This window comes from Pavona decussata, unplaced genomic scaffold (genome assembly GCF_977016875.1).
Source record: "Pavona decussata unplaced genomic scaffold, jaPavDecu1.1 SCAFFOLD_64, whole genome shotgun sequence".
NCBI classification, from domain to species: Eukaryota; Metazoa; Cnidaria; class Anthozoa; order Scleractinia; family Agariciidae; genus Pavona; species Pavona decussata.
The window spans coordinates 1,944,606-1,962,838 of record NW_028145484.1 but is presented as its reverse complement, the minus strand read 5'-3'; the positions used below and the strand labels follow the sequence as shown (position 1 = coordinate 1,962,838).

The 18,233-nt window shown below is 40.5% G+C and overlaps 1 protein-coding gene and 1 long non-coding RNA gene across 2 annotated transcripts; one reads left to right on the top strand and one right to left on the bottom strand.

The window, feature by feature from the left end:
• Nucleotides 1–7,023: 7,023 nt before the first annotated feature.
• LOC146478386 (uncharacterized) lies at nt 7,024–9,875 on the bottom strand. Its single transcript, XM_085111676.1, has 2 exons — nt 9,405–9,875; nt 7,024–8,665 (listed from the first exon to the last, which is right to left on the bottom strand). Exons 1-2 carry the CDS (start codon nt 9,873–9,875, stop codon nt 7,466–7,468), a joined length of 1,671 nt encoding a protein of 556 aa, XP_084967802.1. The 3' UTR covers nt 7,024–7,465.
• Nucleotides 9,876–13,610: 3,735 nt separating this feature from the next.
• LOC146478385 (uncharacterized) lies at nt 13,611–15,481 on the top strand. The gene is made up of 2 exons (XR_014865079.1): nt 13,611–14,046; nt 15,096–15,481. It is a non-coding gene; the product is annotated as an uncharacterized LOC146478385 (long non-coding RNA).
• Nucleotides 15,482–18,233: the final 2,752 nt, after the last annotated feature.

The window sequence follows — 18,233 nt, the reverse complement described above, 5'->3', positions numbered from 1 at the left end:
TGAAAAATGTCTATGAAGGATCAAAGCACTTCAATGAAGCCAAGGAAGCAGCAAAGAATTTAACGGCGTAGTTGCCATTTCATATCACGCTTACACTTACAGCATAACATCGCCGTCCTGACGATTAAGAAAATTTAATAGAGCGACAAAATTTAATAGAACGACTGTTACGGCAAACGGTAAATGTCAAATGTGAGATATGACCACGTGACAATGTTTATCCTGTGTCTGCCGCTCGCTGTTTTCAGTTTCTCTGTCAAATCGAGTAGTTTTGCGTAAGCATCAAAGGCCAGAATCAGCTTGCACTATTCTCATGTCTGTACTCTTTATTTCAAGAAAACAGAAACGCAAATCTCACGTTTGCCGTTTGTCGTAAACGCCATTAATCTCTCTATTCATGGCATCATGGCTCGTGGAAAAAAAAGGGGGGGGGGGGAGAAGGTTGAAAGAGGGATTTGGAAAAATGTGCGTACCTCTGGCGAAATCCTGGCTTCGCCCCTGCCATATAGCGCCTATAGTTTAAACCGTAGATACCTTAACCCTATACCAAATTAAAGCTTATAGAGGTGGCTATCAAACTATACCAAGAATTTCGAAAATGAATTGTCGAATTTTTCACGACCTCTGAATGTGAGCGTCCGAATCAAAGCGAATTTTGTTTTTCGCTAATTAAATTGGCTCCTCAGTTTCCGGACCCAAAGCGCTAAAAAAGCGTGTCTACGTTTTGTCATTTTTAATCGCAATGAAAAGATATAGAACGTTTTCGAAATAGGATGAAAAAAATGTGGAGTGATCGTACAAAATTTGCTCTCGGAGAAAAAATATTTCGACAGAAAAAATTTGCAGACACCGTTTCGTTGTCTATATGTTCAACTAGCTACTGTCCAAATTTGAAGGCAAACGAACAAATTCCCTTTGAGTTTTAGCTCTTTGAAGCGGCTCCTCCAGGTGAAAAAATTGATCCGAGAAAACAGCGCTAAAAATTCGACAATTCATTTTATTTCAAAATTCTTGGTTTAGTTTGATAGCCAGCTCTATAAGCTTTAATTTCATATAACGCTTTAAATACTAGAAACAATGGGAAAGCAGCAAAACTGCTCAAGGTCAAACTGGATTTTGCACGCCGTAGTTTTTATTTTTTTAGGCGCCTCGATATATAATTCTTTGCATTTAAGTCTGAGAAACATTAATTCTAGATTTTTATTCAGGAAAGCCTTGGACGATTTTTATCTGTAAATTTTTACTGTAGTTCTAAATTAGTGCATGTTTTGCTTTTACATATTTTAATTATTCTTATTTGTAAGTTTTTAATTTTTTTAATTCTTAGTCAACAGGACCCCGTTGATAACAGTATTCTATACTGAAGGGTTCTCTACATAGTACGCTCACGGCTTTGCTTGAGGCAACAAATGCCTGGTCAGTTAACATTGACAATGGCCTTCTAAATGGCGTTGTCTTTATTGATCTTACTAAGGCATTCGACACCACTGATCATGAAATCATCTTGCGTAAGATGTCATACTTGGGTTTCGATCAGGCAGCTATAAAATGGTTCTCGTCGTACTTAAGTGGCCGAACCCAGAGATGTAATGTCAGTGGCAAACTATCATCTGCTCATACCCTCAGTTACGGCGTCAGTGCCACAGGGTAGCTTATTGGGTCCTTTGTTATTTTTTAAAATCCACATTAATGATCTTCCCAACTCGCTGCGGGGCACCGTACCAAGAATGTTTGCCGATGACACCAATCTTACGTTATCTGCTAAGACGTTAACAGAGCTTAAGCTAGTTCTAACCCCTGAATTAAATAACCTTAGCTGTTGGCTGAAAGCTAACAAGCTCATTCTAAATGTTTCTAAAACAGAGCGAACAATTATTGTATCAAGAAAAAGACTATCTGCCCAATGTGACGATGTAGAAATCAGAATTGATGACCAAATTATCAAGAGAGTCGATAAGACCAAATCTTTGGGTCTTACCATAGATGCCCAACTCTCTTGGGGTAAACACGTTGAAGAGATTTGCAAGAAAGTCTCTCATTCAGCTATCGGCGCCCTAAAACGTGTGCGGCCCTTCATATCCAAAGAAACTGCAATCCAAATTTATAACGCTTTAATTATGCCTCATTTTGATTACTGCAGCCCCGTTTGGGACTGTTTGAGTGGTTACTTGAGTGATAAGCTCCAAAAGTTACAGAATCGTGCAGCCAGAGCCAAATTTGATACGAGCTCCAACCACCTTCTCTCCACCCTCGACTGGGAGAGGCCATCTCTTCGGCGAAAGAAACAAAAAGCCTTAATGATGTATAAAACCATATTTGACCTTGTTCCGGAATATCTACAAAGTCTTTTCTCTGAGCGTCACTCTTCTTACAACTTAAGAAACTCTGAGGGAAGGCTGTCCCTGTCCAAACCAAACACAAATTACAGTCAACTCTCTCGTAAGCGACCACCCTTGGGGCACAACAGAGTGGTCGCTTACGGGAACGATAAAAAAATAAGCCTAATACTGGATTGATCAATTAATTATATTTACATAAAAATATTACCTGATCAGGTTAAATTTGGCAAATAGTTACATTTTCTTCAGAGGCAATGACATTTCTATTCCATGGCTTAAGGAAAGATTGAATCATTGAAAGCACTGGAATATTTCACGTTGAATAGCACCTGGACAATCTATTCATTCTTTTGATGAAACTTTGGAACAGATCACTGTAACAATTCCCGTTTACCTACAGATCTAATTATAGCCATCTTCTCTGTTTGTAAACCGTTATTATCTGTAAGCAGTCCGGGGAAGCGTCATTAAAAATTAAACTTTTGTCACTTCTGAGTAATGATTTACTAACAATCATACGTGATTATGTTGGGTGGTCGCTTGCCGGAAACAGAAAACAAAAGATATGACAAATTTCTGGCCTATAAAGGGGTCGTGGTCCCTTAAAAAATTAGAGGGGAGGTCGCTTACTAGCCTCCCACGCAGTCGTTTTTAGGGGACTCGTATGTGGGGAGGAGGTAATACGAGTCCCCTAAAAACGACTGCGTGGGAGGCTAGTCGCTTACGAGAGAGCTCTTGAAACAGTATTTAACTGAGAAGTAAAACGGTTGTATAGGAAGTGGTCGATTACGGGAGGTGGTCGCTTACGAGAAGTGGTCGCTATGAGAGAGTTGACTGTACTTGAAACGAAGCTTTTCTTACAGCGGGGCCATGTCATGGAATAACTTGCCCAAGCTTAAAAAATGCTTCATCCGATGAGCATTTTAAGCGAAGTATCAAGAAGTTAGCTGATAATATCGGATTCCCACTCGGCAATCTTGTAAAGCAGTTGTAATTAGTTTTAGTTTTTAACTTAATTAAGCTAAACTGATGATTTTCCGTGTATAAATAAAGATTTACATACATACATACATACATACATACATACATACATACATACATACATACATACATACATACATACATACATACATACATACATACATACATACATACTTATAGTCTTGTATAGTCGTTAAAAATTGCCTGATGAGTGTGGTCCGATAACTTCGAACCATACGAAACAGTATTGTCGCAATAAACGATGAAAACACCTGAAGCCTGAACTTCTGTCAAGAATTATACATACATACATACATACCTACCTACCTACCTACCTACCTACCTACCTACCTACCTACCTACCTACCTACCTACCTACCTACCTACCTACCTACCTACCTACCTACCTACCTACCTACCTACATACATACATACATACATACATACATAGATACATAATTCTTGACAGAAGTTCAGGCTTCAGGAGTTTTCATCGTTTATTGCGACAATACTGTTTCGTATGGTTCGAAGTTATCGGACCACACTCATCAGGCAATTTTTAACGACTGACTTTTCAAATAACAGGCTGGCAGTAAAATATGGGTGGTTACTATAGAGATGCGTTATATTCAGTAGAGTATCTAGGTAACAGATGCATTGTGCCTTAGTTGCGTTCAGAGTTGCGTTACTCTAAAGTTCTGCAGTACATATCTCTTTCTGTGGCGGCACGAACTCGCTAGCTCGTTTCGGCTGTTCAGGCTACACAGCTCTTTTTTACAGATGATTATGAATTTTTCAAAAAGACAAAGATAACATTTTTTGTTAGCGTTGCTGTATGGCTTACATTTCTTTAAAACCTTCCATTTAATCTGGAAGGGTTTATTGCTGTCTTGCAAAGTCCAAACATGTTTTGACAGTTCTGTCTCGTTTCTTCTGTTCGGGCGTCGAAAGGATGTCTGGTGGTTTCTGTGACGTTCCTTAAAATTTGTTGCCAGTCCGACATAAGTTTCAGTTGTTGTCTCAGTGGTTACAAACGTCATCTACCAAGCTACCGTAACCACTGAGACAACAACTGAAACTTATGTCGGACTGGCAACAAATTTTAAGGAACGTCACAGAAACCACCAGACATCCTTTCGACGCCCGAACAGAAGAAACGAGACAGAACTGTCAAAACATGTTTGGACTTTGCAAGACAGCAATAAACCCTTCCAGATTAAATGGAAGGTTTTAAAGAAATGTAAGCCATACAGCAACGCTAACAAAAAATGTAATCTTTGTCTTTTTGAAAAATTCATAATCATCTGTAAAAAAGAGCTGTGTAGCCTGAACAGCCGAAACGAGCTAGCGAGTTCGTGCCGCCACAGAAAGAGATATGTACTGCAGAACTTTAGAGTAACGCAACTCTGAACGCAACTAAGGCACAATGCATCTGTTACCTAGATACTCTACTGAATATAACGCATCTCTATAGTAACCACCCATATTTTACTGCCAGCCTGTTATTTGAAAAGTCAATCGTTAAAAATTGCCTGATGAGTGTGGTCCGATAACTTCGAACCATACGAAACAGTATTGTCGCAATAAACGATGAAAACTCCTGAAGCCTGAACTTCTGTCAAGAATTATACATCAATCAAACGAATTGAGCGCTCTACGAAACACATTCTACCCAGAATACAAGTATTTACATACATACATACATACATACATACATACATACATACATACATACATACATACATACATACATACATACATACATACATACATACATACATACATACATACATACATACATACATACATACATACATACATAAACAAAAAAACAATACAATGATTGCTTCACTCAGTCGCAGGAGTGCTCGATGCAAAAACATGCAGAGCGAAATATAAATTTAAGATAGAAAATGTAACACAGTTACTCGAGTTTCACGCACTAAGCGATCATCAGACTGCACCGTTGGAGTTTCTAGAGTTTTAATTTAAGGAGGGCGGTTGGAGCGATCTTGCTTCTGATTGGCTGCGTAGAATTTATTTTCATGCCTGCATTTTGTAATTAACTCAGATCGTTTATTGAGGAGGGTAGATTTGTCAGCAGATACGATGCAGAGCTTCTCAGATAAGCACAAATTGCAGCGCGAGGGATGTCCGTGATATGGATTTGCTCGTTTGATAATGGACCATTTGATCGTGTAAGCGGTGCCATTATCCTTCTGGTCCCAGATGTATTTGGAGAGAACAGTGTCATGTGAATGTTTGCGGTGGTTGAAGGAAAGCTTGTGGTTGTTGTGTGTTTTCACGACGCCGGATGTCTCGCTTAACATTCCTGAGGGTGTTTTGTTTACCGACGTCGTTAAGCGACTTAAAGTTGATGGGTGTTTTCACGAGTAAGATTATATTTCATTCTAGTAATTTGAGGAGATCACGCGCTCGAATAAATCAATTTGAATAATATGGCGGGAGATGCAGACGGCGCTCGCTTGTTCGTCCTTCTTCTCTTTATTACTGTGTTTATGCGCTTGCTTTATAACAGAAGGAACCGATTTCATCAAAGGTTGAGATTGCTATTAGTTAGAGCCAGGAGAAGAAGAGTAGAGGCGTATTTTTTGCATTCGCAGAGGAAGATATGCCGCAGAAGGAAAATTGCATGGGTTTTTGAGAGGCCGCAATTCTGGTTCGAACATATGGTTTTAAACCAGTACGCCGATAATATTTGGCGAGAACATTTTCGAATCTCTAGACATACGTTCCAATTCGTTTGCAATTTGGTTGGACCGCATCTCTTACGGCAAGATACAAACATGCGACGAGCGATTCCAGTGGAAAAGCGAGTGGCTGTTGCTTTGTGGCGGCTTGCAACTGGAAATTCTTATAGGACGACGGGACTTGTTTTTGGAATTGGAAGGTGCACTGCGTTAAAACTTAAAGACGAATTTTGCTCAGCACTTCTGATGACTGCTAAGAATTTTATCAAGTTCCCAAGAGGAGAAGCTGAAACAAGAAGAGCAATTGCGGCATTCCAAGAGATAAGTTGCTTTCCCCAAGTGGTTGGTGCCATTGACGGATCTCATATACCGATTATTGCTCCCAAAAATGACCCTAATGACTATTACAATAGGAAGCAGTTCCACAGTATAGTTTTACAGGGTGTAGCTGATGCGCAAGGACGCTTTATACATGTGAGTACTGGTTATGCAGGGAGTATCCATGATGCAAGAGTTCTGCGCATGAGTTCACTGGTCAACGAAGTGGAAGATGGGCGCATATTATTATCTCCCGTTACACAAGTTCGGACTGGTGAAGAAATAAGGCCCCTTCTGGTAGCTGATCCCGCGTATAAACTCACTAATTGGTGTATGAAGCCCTATCCTGAAACGAGATTTATCACCCCTAGTCAACGTGATTTTAACAAAGCACTAAGTAGTGCTAGGGTGGTCATAGAACAGGCTTTTGGACTGTTGAAGGGGCGATGGCGTTGTCTCTTGGTGAAACTTGAGGAATCGGTGGACAAAGTACCTCTGACGATTTTAGCCTGCTGCATATTGCACAATATCTGCATTGAAGTTCGCGATGATGTGGATGTGGACCCTCAGGATAATGAGCAAGACGTGCTCCCCCCACTTCCAGGTCACGTGAATCGTGAGGGTTCACGGCTAAGGAACAAGATAAAGGAGACATTTTTCCAATGACCTGCACTTCTTTAATGAACAACAAACAAAGAGCACCTGTGATAATCATTTTAGTAAATCAAAAGGTCTCGGTGCTCAGTTAATTCAACAAATTTTAACGAAATGGTAATTGTTATGATTTCTTTTTCCTGTTTTCTTATAAAAGTTCATTTCTCACATGCATCCTAAGAGAATTATTTGGCTTGTCAATCTTAAATCGTGACCGGTTTTGGTGCCTCAGACTGCAAGCAAATTTTTAATTTGAATTTTAACATACGAAAATGTTTTATTTGATGACAAAAATTTTCAAGCAAAAATTAAGTTGTAATATAATTCAGCGTGGTTAATGTTTTATCACTAGTTTGTATTATTCTTCTCTAAACGAAACATTTTTAAAAATAAAGAAACGTTTGCCTGCTTCAGTTTATGAAATCGGTCTGGTCCATACAAAGAAATAGTTCTAAGGGCTCTCTAATCTCCCTTGAAAATTTTGGCTACTTCCTTGACCATTGAGAACATCATCTGCTGGCTTTTTAATTCCCTTTCCGCCTCCTTTTCAGCCAGCCGTTCAAAAAATTCGTGGTCACGTTTTTGGCTTTCGTTTAGAAAGGCAAAATACTCGGTGCTACCGGAGCTCTGGCCATTGGTTTCTTTATTTTTCCTCCTTTTAACGGAAGGCTGCTTTGAGGTACCAGGTGCTTCTTTACCGGCCTTGGTTCCAGGTTTTCGTTTGAAGAAAAGCGACTCAGAAAATGCGAGATCTTCATCCCCACTAGATTCGGCAGATTTTTTCCCTTGTTGTTTGGATGAAGTCGGCGTACGAGCCAAGGCTTTCTTACGCTTGCATGTATCTGGTTTACGCCTAAAAAGCGCCGCTGAAAGTGACTGATCCTCTTCGACTTCATTCTCGTCACTGAATTCTGATAGCTCGTCTGATGGTCCAGGAGTTGGGGAGGTAGATTTCCTCACAGAACTTGAGGGGGAAATATTTGAGGGCAGATTGTCGTCTTCAAACCCGCATTCAACAACGGTTTTCGGCGTAATTTTGGCGCGACAACCCAGTATTTCATTTAAATCTTCATAATAGGTGAAAGTTTCTCGATCGTTCCCGCTTCTGCTGTTGTGATCTTTCACACGTTTATATTCGTCTTCTAGATTCTTCATTTTAGCCTTGCACTGGGATGCTGTGCGAATGGACGTGAGCTCCTGTTCCCTCAATAGCGTATTAAGCTGTTTTGCAATGGATTCCCAAACAGCAGAGTTGTGTCTCTTGCTGATGGGATGGTGATCTTTCCAAATAGCTATCAGAAATCGGATCTCCGCATCCGACCAGTTAGCTGAGCGACCTTTGGCACCAGCGTTAACGTTGTTTCCTTTGCTGGAATCCACTTCACTTGCAACACTTGCACTTTGGTACTGGGACACGGGTGTGATAACTTGTGAATTCGCCGGCGAAACAGGTCGCGAGAATAATTCTGGTTGAGGAACCCACAGTTGACTTTGCCACGCAGGAAAAATATAGGGTCGGCGTGTGGCATCGGGAAAATGATCACCATGATCGCTCACTTGAGGAACAACGAAGCGAGACCTATAGCAAATATTTGTTTCGTTAAGTGAATGCTTTGCATCTCCAATGTTGAAAGGAAGGAAACTTACCTTGAATGGCTTGCCCTTGGATCATTTGAAGAAGAGAGATCGTGGTACGGAAAATTATTCATGTTGTTGCACGGGAGGCATAAAAATAAAAGGCGTGTTCTTTTTACGATTTGACAAGCTTATCAGATAAATGACCGCAAGCTCTTTCTCATTGGCGGAAATTAATTGCCGAGTCGCTTAAGCTACCTGGTTTGGTGGCTTAAATTTAATGACAATTGCATTGAAGTTTGCCGACTCGCTTAACTTTAAGCGAGTTGGAAAAGCAACTGTTTTCACGAGATTTCCGGTTGTCACTCGCTAAGCGACTTGAAAAATCGCTCGTGAAAACACACCCGTTATATCGCGTTTTGAAAGTATGCTCCGTCATTCCTATATAAATCTTATTATCGCCGGATGTGGTGGTGACGTCTGCCCTGTAAACGATACCGCTTGCAAGACACGCGCCATCGAGAGGGCAAAGGTCTTTCTTCCTGCAGTTGCATTTGTCAGGCTCATTGTTGTTGTTCCTCAGTATCTTTGCGTTGTGGCGCTTGATGATGTTTGCCATGTTACTCGTGCAGCTATAGCTGACTTTCACATTGTTCCTGTTGAACAGCTAGTGGAGGATGTGTGCTTTAGGGAAATGTTTATCGATCAAGGAGAGGAGCGATCTTGCAACATTTGTCTGGACATTTTCACTGTAAGGTGGGTTAAACCAAATGATATTTCTCGGTCTGTTCTTGCTTCTGTTATTATTCCGGTTTTCGATATGTACATATCGAAGATTCTCATGGTAGCCGCTGGTTTTGAGGGCATCATTGTAGGTCTGCGAGGCTTTGTTGAATTCATCAGAGTCGCATGACAAGCTTGAGATTCTGGTGCTTATGGAAGCTGGAGGGTGTTTGATGATGGAAGGAGGGTGGTTGGATTTCGCGTTAATGTAGAGCAGGTTGTTATCTGGTTTTCTATATGGATAATACTTTGCGGTGGTAAGGTTTAATGTTACATCAAGGTAGTTCACGATCTTGAGGTTGGATTGTGCTGTTATTTGCAGGCCTAACTCGCCCAGGATCTTAGAGAAATCTTTCCTCGCCTTGTCAAGAGATCTGGCGCTCATATTCTTGAATACTGCCAGACCGTCATCTCTGTATAGGCCAATGCTTCCGTTAGTGTAGGTGGATGTTAGTTTGTGCAGTATGTATAGACCCACCAGCTCACAGACCTCTGCGCCATCATAACAGCCCATTGCGACATCAAACATAGGGGAATCCCCTTTCTTGACCCACGGTTTGCCCTCTCGATGGCGCGTGTCTTGCAAGCGGTATCGTTTACAGGGCAGACGTCACCACCACATCCGGCGATAATAAGATTTATATAGGAATGACGGAGCATACTTTCAAAACGCGATATAACAACCACAAGCTTTCCTCCAACCACCGCAAACATTCACATGACACTGTTCTCTCCAAATACATCTGGGACCAGAAGGATAATGGCACCGCTTACACGATCAAATGGTCCATTATCAAACGAGCAAATCCATATCACGGACATCCCTCGCGCTGCAATTTGTGCTTATCTGAGAAGCTCTGCATCGTATCTGCTGACAAATCTACCCTCCTCAATAACGATCTGAGTTAATTACAAAATGCAGGCATGAAAATAAATTCTACGCAGCCAATCAGAAGCAAGATCGCTCCAACCGCCCTCCTTAAACTTAAACTCGAGAAACTCCAACGGTACAGTCTGATGATCGCTTAGTGCGTGAAACTCGAGTAACTGTGTTACATTTTCTATCTTAAATTTACATACATACATACATACATACATACATACATACATACATACATACATACATACATACATACATACATACATACATACATACATACATACATACATACATACATACATACATACGTACATACGTACGTACGTACGTACGTACGTACGTACGTACGTACGTACGTACGTACGTACGTACATACATACATACATACATACATACATACAGGTATCTACAGTTTAAACCGGACGCCTTACATCGATTGGACGCGAGACACCTCTGAAGACATTGCTGAAGGTATACAGTAACCTTAAAGAAAGAAAACACACAACTTAAGCCCGGGCCAAACGTGTAGGAGTTGATGAGAAATGACTTATGAGAGTATTCGACTATCATCAACTTGGACCAAACGAGAACGAGAGTTATCGAAAGCCCGTTGCAAGTGACGCGTTCATTTCATTATGCGTTAGAGAAAACTCTCGTAGAATCTCATGACAAATTTGAGCACGTTCAAAGTCGAGGAGAGCGCAAGACTTTCAGGCCAAGCGAGAGCGAGAGTTTGAACCTCTCACAATCTCCATGAACAGGATAAGCCTCTCTTCGATTGACCCGTGATTAAACTAAAATAAAACTAAAAAGGGCAGACTTACGAGAAGAGGAAGCGAACTCTGACCATTTTCATTTTGGCAATATGCCCTTTTACGACTTTAGAGTTGCAAAAACGACAAAGAAAAAGATTACGGCACGAAATTAAAAAAAATCGTATGTACTTACCTCGCACTTGTCCGCCATCTTGAATTTGGTTGCAGCGAAAATTGTTATGAAATGCGATCCGACAGAAAATCCATTGAGACAAATACATCGCACCACCGGAAACAGCCGTGACTGCTACTAAAAATAGTTCGCCGAACTATTTTTAGGGAAATGTATCATACTAGGGAAATGTATGGAAAGTTCAAAACACGACTGGACGCTTTCTGGCACAGCTACATCCCTCCATTTTTTGTCTTAAACTCCTTTTCCAAGGGCCAAAAGTTTCCAAATCATGAATTTTTCAGAAGTGATGTTTTATGAGAATTATTTGTCATCGCATTTCCATACAAACACTGTTATTTCAAGACTGTTTGCCTACTTAAAACCGTGATAAGACCTATTGTTTTCGTTTCTTCCAGAACTGGTGCGTGATGATCTCATGACGCTTTGTTAGTTCACGTTCTTGTATTTTTTTTTTTTTATTTAAAAATCAACAATATCGGTTTGTGCTGCAACTTTCTGAGGAATTTAGCAAAAATTTACATCAAATTCGATTCCTCTGTGCCCTGTGACCGAGTCGGCTATTTTAGAACCATACGTAATACCCCAAATGCGCGATGGCCGACCGTATACAATAGGCGGGAGTTTAAGAAACTAGGACGGCAACAGTAACGAGAACGCCATTTAAAAATATAACTTCTCGTCTTTGTTACTCTTTCGCAATCATTTAATTTGTTTAACTTAGAAAATGCTGGCGATGAACGACGTCAAAGTAAGAAAAATAAAGAAGATTTTGCGTCATACGCTTCCGTTCTCGAGAAAACCTAACATTTGGTCATTTTACGTTGTTGTTTTGCAGAGGACGACAAAGAAATGTACCAAAATGGAAAAACGCACGTGCAAAGCACGTTGTCTTGTGGCGTTCTCGTTACCGTTGCCGCCCTTGTTTCTTAAACTTCCTAATATGGTCTACGGTGTATAATATACATTTAACAATTAGAGCTCGAGATTTCTATCGCGTGATAGCTGATGAGGGTAGCTATCATGCATAGAAACTGAGAGTGAATAACCTAGTTGTTTTAGTATAAATCTACTAGTCGTTCAAAACTAAACAAGTAAATTATCTATATCCTCATCGCAGACACTCCAAAAACGCGAGGAAGCGGCCGCCACTTTGTTACGTTGAAAACCGCTACTCACTATCTATCACAGAATAGATAGTGAGAAGCGTAGCCAAATCAGAGAACGGCATTCGTGATAGAACACTAGTAGATTTACACTAAATGTATATATATATCTTATTCGATTGTTTTACATATTAATTCGCGTGGATATTTTGCGAAATGCGAGCAATAAGCGAAATGTTCGCGCGTAGAACGAGTAAAAACCATCGAATATATATATAAAATTATTATTGTTATTTTGCGCGTTCTCTTTAAGCCGCGGCCACACGAGCGATTTTTTGCTCGCGCGCGATTTTTTCAAATTTTGTCGCGTCGCCAGCGCGAGATGAAAATCGCACGTGTAGCCACCCTCGAACTTGCGACGCGACAGGTGAAAAAATCGCAAGAAAAAAGTCGCCAGAATTGAAATTTTCGCGACAAAATCAAAGAGATAGCGCCCGGGTAGCCACCCTGCAACTAAGCCTCGCCATCCGCAATAGCTCGGGAAACGCCGGGTTATCAACGACTGAAATTTCCGTCAGAAGTTGATGGTAAAATCCTTGTTCCTTACTCTTTGCGAGCTACCGACGTACCCACATTGACCTTTTCTTAATTTTCTTCTTCCTTCGTTTGCTTTTTATCGTCAAGAAGAAGAATGCAAATAGGCGATAAAACAATATCCTCTTCCGAAAGAGCCGTCCGCCATGTCTGTTCATAGCGCCAGGTCTCCTGAAGTATGCGATTCACGCGGCTTTCAATAGCCCTTTTCACGGTTAACTCTGCTCATTTGAATTACAATGAAATCTAGCATGTATGTGAGGCAATTTCGGGCTATTTTGTCGTTTTAGCCCGAAATTGCCTCGCATCCACATTGGATAACATGATGCAAATGAAAAACATTAACCGTCAAAAGGGCTACTTGTCGCCAAACTCGCTAGAATTTGTCACTCGTGTAGCCACCCTCTCGCGCTGGCGACGCGACAAAATTTAAAAATATCGCATCACCTGCGCGAGCAAAAAATCGCTCGCGTGGCCGTGGCGTTACCCAAGAGATTCTTGATATACATTATTTGCGTATCAGGGTGCGTTCGCGGGGCTTTCCCAGAACGAGAGGTGAGTCACGAGAAAGAAAATATTTCCCTGACCGTGAAATCTGCAGTCTTGCACCTGATTATTTTGGCGCCCGCGTACTGTCATAAATTTGCAGCGTTTCGTGGCTGGTGAGGGATTTGGCTTCTGCACCGCCTTCGCTCACACCTTTCGCGGGGATTGAGCGAAATTCTAAATTGTAGCTAAAGAAATTCAATTTTTCATTGAATATCTGCCTGAGAGCTTTTATCGAAGAATAACTGTGCTCTGATTGCGGAAATATCACATTACGTCACATTGTTCAATTTAATTTAACCGCCTCGGTATTATTTCGCCTTGGTAACGAGGAAGAGAGAAAAATGTTTACCATGACAACCGACCTGATCAGTGTCGCTTCACTCATCTTAATATTTTTTGTACTGTACTATGTGGTCAAGATGTACTCAGCTGTGATGGCAGACTATGAACGAAGACAGGGCTTCCCAGCCCGCTTTCCAGTTGAGGAAATAGGGGACCGCGGAGTGGCGGCGGACAGGACGCTTCGAGAGCAAAGAGGCAGACTCAGTACCAATCAATGGACTGAAAATCGAGCGAGACCCCGGGAACATGACGAACGGCGTTGTTAAGTAAGAGATTGTAAATTTGGTGTACTCTTATCTAATTCTTTTTATATTTTGGTAATCTTTCCCACGGCAGTTTAGTTTGGGTTTATTTCGGCCTTAAGCCGGCACATATAGTTTGGCGCAATTATTGTTTTCTCTGTTTAGAATTAACGTGCAATGTAGCTATGCTCCACTTATCAGAATAGCGGATAAACTGTCGATCTAGGGGGTTTTATTGGGGGTGGGCCTTCCTTTTCGCTCTCTTTTCACCCCCCCCCCCCCCTGCTTTCCCGTACTGCTAAAACTCGCTCTTGACTACCTGCAAGGTTTAATATAGTTTTGCACGTGATGCTGAATGCATAGCCGAGAGACATTTTTAAATAATTTATTAAAATATACTAGTAGTAATCACAGATTATTAGAGTGCGTTCGATTCGTAAAAATAGCACAAACTTTAATTTGACTTAATTCGTTTTAAGTTTTTTTTATTTTATTTTTACGTAGCATTTCTTTCTTGCAAATTATAGTATCATGGGTGACAAATTACTCCTTAATTTTGGCGCGAAATTTCAGCGTTTCAGTTATAATTTCAGATGTGAAATTACAAACTTGGTACGGTAACGTTTCCTATATCTCAGTGCCAAGATGGCGTCCAGGTTTAAAGATGTTACGGATGAAAGAAGTTAAGGCATTAAAAGACGCTGCAGAAAACCTAAATATGCGAAAGAGCACAATTAACTGGGTGAAGGTTTTTGAGAGTGGAGTGATGAAAGTGGCCTTGAGAAAAACCCTGAGACGGTTCGTCCTGAGCAGTTGGATAAAGTACACGTACTCTAGCGGTTTTTTGCGTGCATATGTAAACAAGACGAAGCCGACCACGATTGTGAGCGTAATTTGGTAATCAAATGATATACTCATGAAATTAGGAAATAATTTCACTCGTCACCATTTGATTACATATACTAATCATCATCTTCACAGAATATTTGAAGTTTCCTTAACCACAGTTCTGCTGCTGCTCACACAACCTGAATAAAAAAAAGTTAATGGGCAAACAAAAATCTTATTTTTAGGGTGAAGAAAAATCTGGAGCATGGAGGATCATTTCACTCTTTCACCCTGAAGCAACGACGAGTCAGTGACGGACCTAACAGAGAAAAATTATATTGGTTGCGTGACACTTGCAGAATGTTTTCGTGACGTTTTTAATCATTGAGGAACTACTTTAATACAAGACGGTATACTTTTTATTTCTACTTGCTACTACTGTTTATATTACTAGCAACAAGAAAATTTTATTTATTTATACGCTACGCGAAAAACCCGCTGCTATGAAGCGAGAAACATTTTAAATGTTGAGATCTTATTAGCAAAGTCTTGCATTTTTGTTCTGTGTGTACAAGCATATATTAAAAAACTGATATAACACGTAGAGATAAAAACGCTACCGTAGACGATCTACTATTTATTTACACTTGCTTCTAATCTTACTATTTACTAGCTACTAGAAAGGTATATTTTATACTTTACGCGAAAATCCCGCCGCTAAAAAGCGATAAACATTTTGAATGTTCAGATATAGCATATTGTCAACCCGGGCCCAGTTGTTCAAAGCCCGGTTAACCTAATCCTGGGTTAAGGCTGGTTTCCATATGATCGCGGATCGCAGATCGCAATGAGGTCTGCGATCATATGGAAACATACTTCTACGATCAGACGATCGCAGGAGACAGAACATGGTTCTATCTTCTGCGATCGTCTGCGATCGTGATCGCAGGATCGCAGACGATCGCAGAAGTATGTTTCCATATAATTGCAGACGATCGCAGACCTCATTGCGATCTGCGATCCGCGATCTTTTGGAAACCACTTTATCTTCTGCGATCGTCTGCGATCGTGATCGCAGGATCGCAGACGATCGCAGAATTATGTTTCCATATGATCGCAGACGATCGCAGACCTTATTGCGATCTGCGATCCGCGATCATATGGAAACCAGCCTTTAACGTGAACTTTGATTCGAGTTTAATTACTAATCAATAAGCATTTTTACAAAAGATTTTTGCCCTTGAATTTTGACGTGTACTTTTCTTTATCATTTAAGGTAAAATTTGATTTTAGAAACATTTTTAACGATCGAGCTGGAAACCTCGGTTAACTTTTAATCGGGGATTTATATTAGTGTTAATCGGCTTTCGAAAAACCGGGCCCTGTCGAATTCATGAATTCAGAGAGATGAAAATATTACCGTAGACGGTATAGTATTTATTTTTACTTGCTACTACTATTTGCTAGCAACAAGAAAGTTATTTTTATACCTTACTCGAAAATCCCGCTGCTATAAAGCAAAAGACATTACGGGAAAATCCCGCCGCTATGAAGCGATAAACATTTTGAATGTTGAGATCTAATTAGCATATTGAAAGCCTTGTACAAGCATAAATAAAACATTTATATAAACCTCATGATTTCAAAGAATTGAAATTGCTAACGAATTGTTCATCGCAAATGATCCGGTAGATGTCCTTGTTCGTAAGAGTAAAAGGAACACAGTTAAGCCTCTGAGCTTGGGTTGTGAGACGAACAGTCTGCTGGCCGCGTTACACAAACTCAATCGAGTTTAGTTCGTGTTTTGCTGAGGTAGGTGCAAAAATATCCAGCAGGAGTCGCACACACGTCTCTGAGAGAAAGGATTTCCAATAACATTATGTTTAATCCAAAGGTAAACTAACCTGCCAAATGCAGACTTTTACTATGAAACGCGATCGTTTGCTTATAAAACACGAATGGCGTAGCTAGAAAAACAAGCACGAAAACGAGGTGGGCGACAACGCGGTCCAAAGCCCCTGAAAAAACTTGGATGGGAGGACAAAATCTCAAAATTTCCTCGCTGTACATAGCGACAGAAACGAAATTAGGATGCGTTCTCGTTCCTCGAATGCAATTGTAGTCTTGGGCATTCTCCTTGGTCAAAAGTAGCAACGAAAAGCCGAATAAGGAAAAGAAAAATAAGGAAAGCAAGAGAATCTCTAAAGAATAACCATTTCGGTAAAGGTTAACCGCGTATATTATGCTATGCTTTGTTATAATTTTGATTTATCAGACGCGCAATAAATATCCATAAGTACATATCAAAGAACACCAAAGTTTAAAGGGGCACTGTCATGGCGATTTTGCTGTATTTTGATCAAAACTGCTGAAATATTTGACAAAGAAAATGTTCACATGAAATTGCTCTCACAATTAACACCGGGACAAAATATTAAGGTTTTTCTTGTCCGAAGAACAAACTATAATCAGTTTTTAGTGACTTTTCTAAGATACTCAGGAAGAACTTGAAAACGTTAAGTTGGCCAACTTCTTCAAGTTGCAATCCATTTATTTCAAAGATTGCATTGAAACAAGTGCGTTTCTCGGCTTTTCATAGTGACACTGCCCCTTTTAAGCCGGGAGTTTCCCTTTTCTTTTCCCATCTCGTGACCCTTGAAGTCATCACGATGAGAGGGGAGTGACATTGGTTACAGCCGGCGGTTGAGAAAGCGAATGCAAGTTACAAGATCTCCATGCGTTTAAGTATATAAATTTAACACTAAAGATTCGCAATTTGAACAAGTTCGTATTATTTTGAAAAAAGTAGGCGTTTGCTCACAAATTGAAACCCGTTGTTAAGTACCTAGAGCTTCAAAATCATATAGAAATGTTCATCTTACAAAATGGAAATTTTTGCACCGTTTGGTTGTGGTAATGCTTTTTCTGCATCAACCACTCAACTTTATTTACTGCCATGTTTTGAGAGCGCGCTCGACCTAGTCTCGCTCCGAAACAAAGTTCGCGCAAAAGTGGCGCCCTGGAGTCGATCGTGAGAAAAAAATAATCCAGGGTTCTTTCTCGAGGACGTGGTGGGCCACAGAGGTGGCAAAATGTGTTTGTTACTGTTGAAGGGAAGCTGATAGAAATGATAGTAGACAAAGAGAATATAGCAGTGTAGATTTAAAAAAAAAGAGTGTTTTCGTCGAGGGACTGTCAGTGCTGACATAGTTGCCGCTCGGAATTGAAAAACTTGTTAGCCCGACAACGACAAGCGAAACTTCGAGGGCTGAATTATGCTACTGGTTTTAAGAAGATCAAATTTCAAAGGGACCACCGGTATCACCCTTTGCGTGCCGAGACAGAAAAACTCTTATGGTTTTTATTGTCCACCATAAATTTTC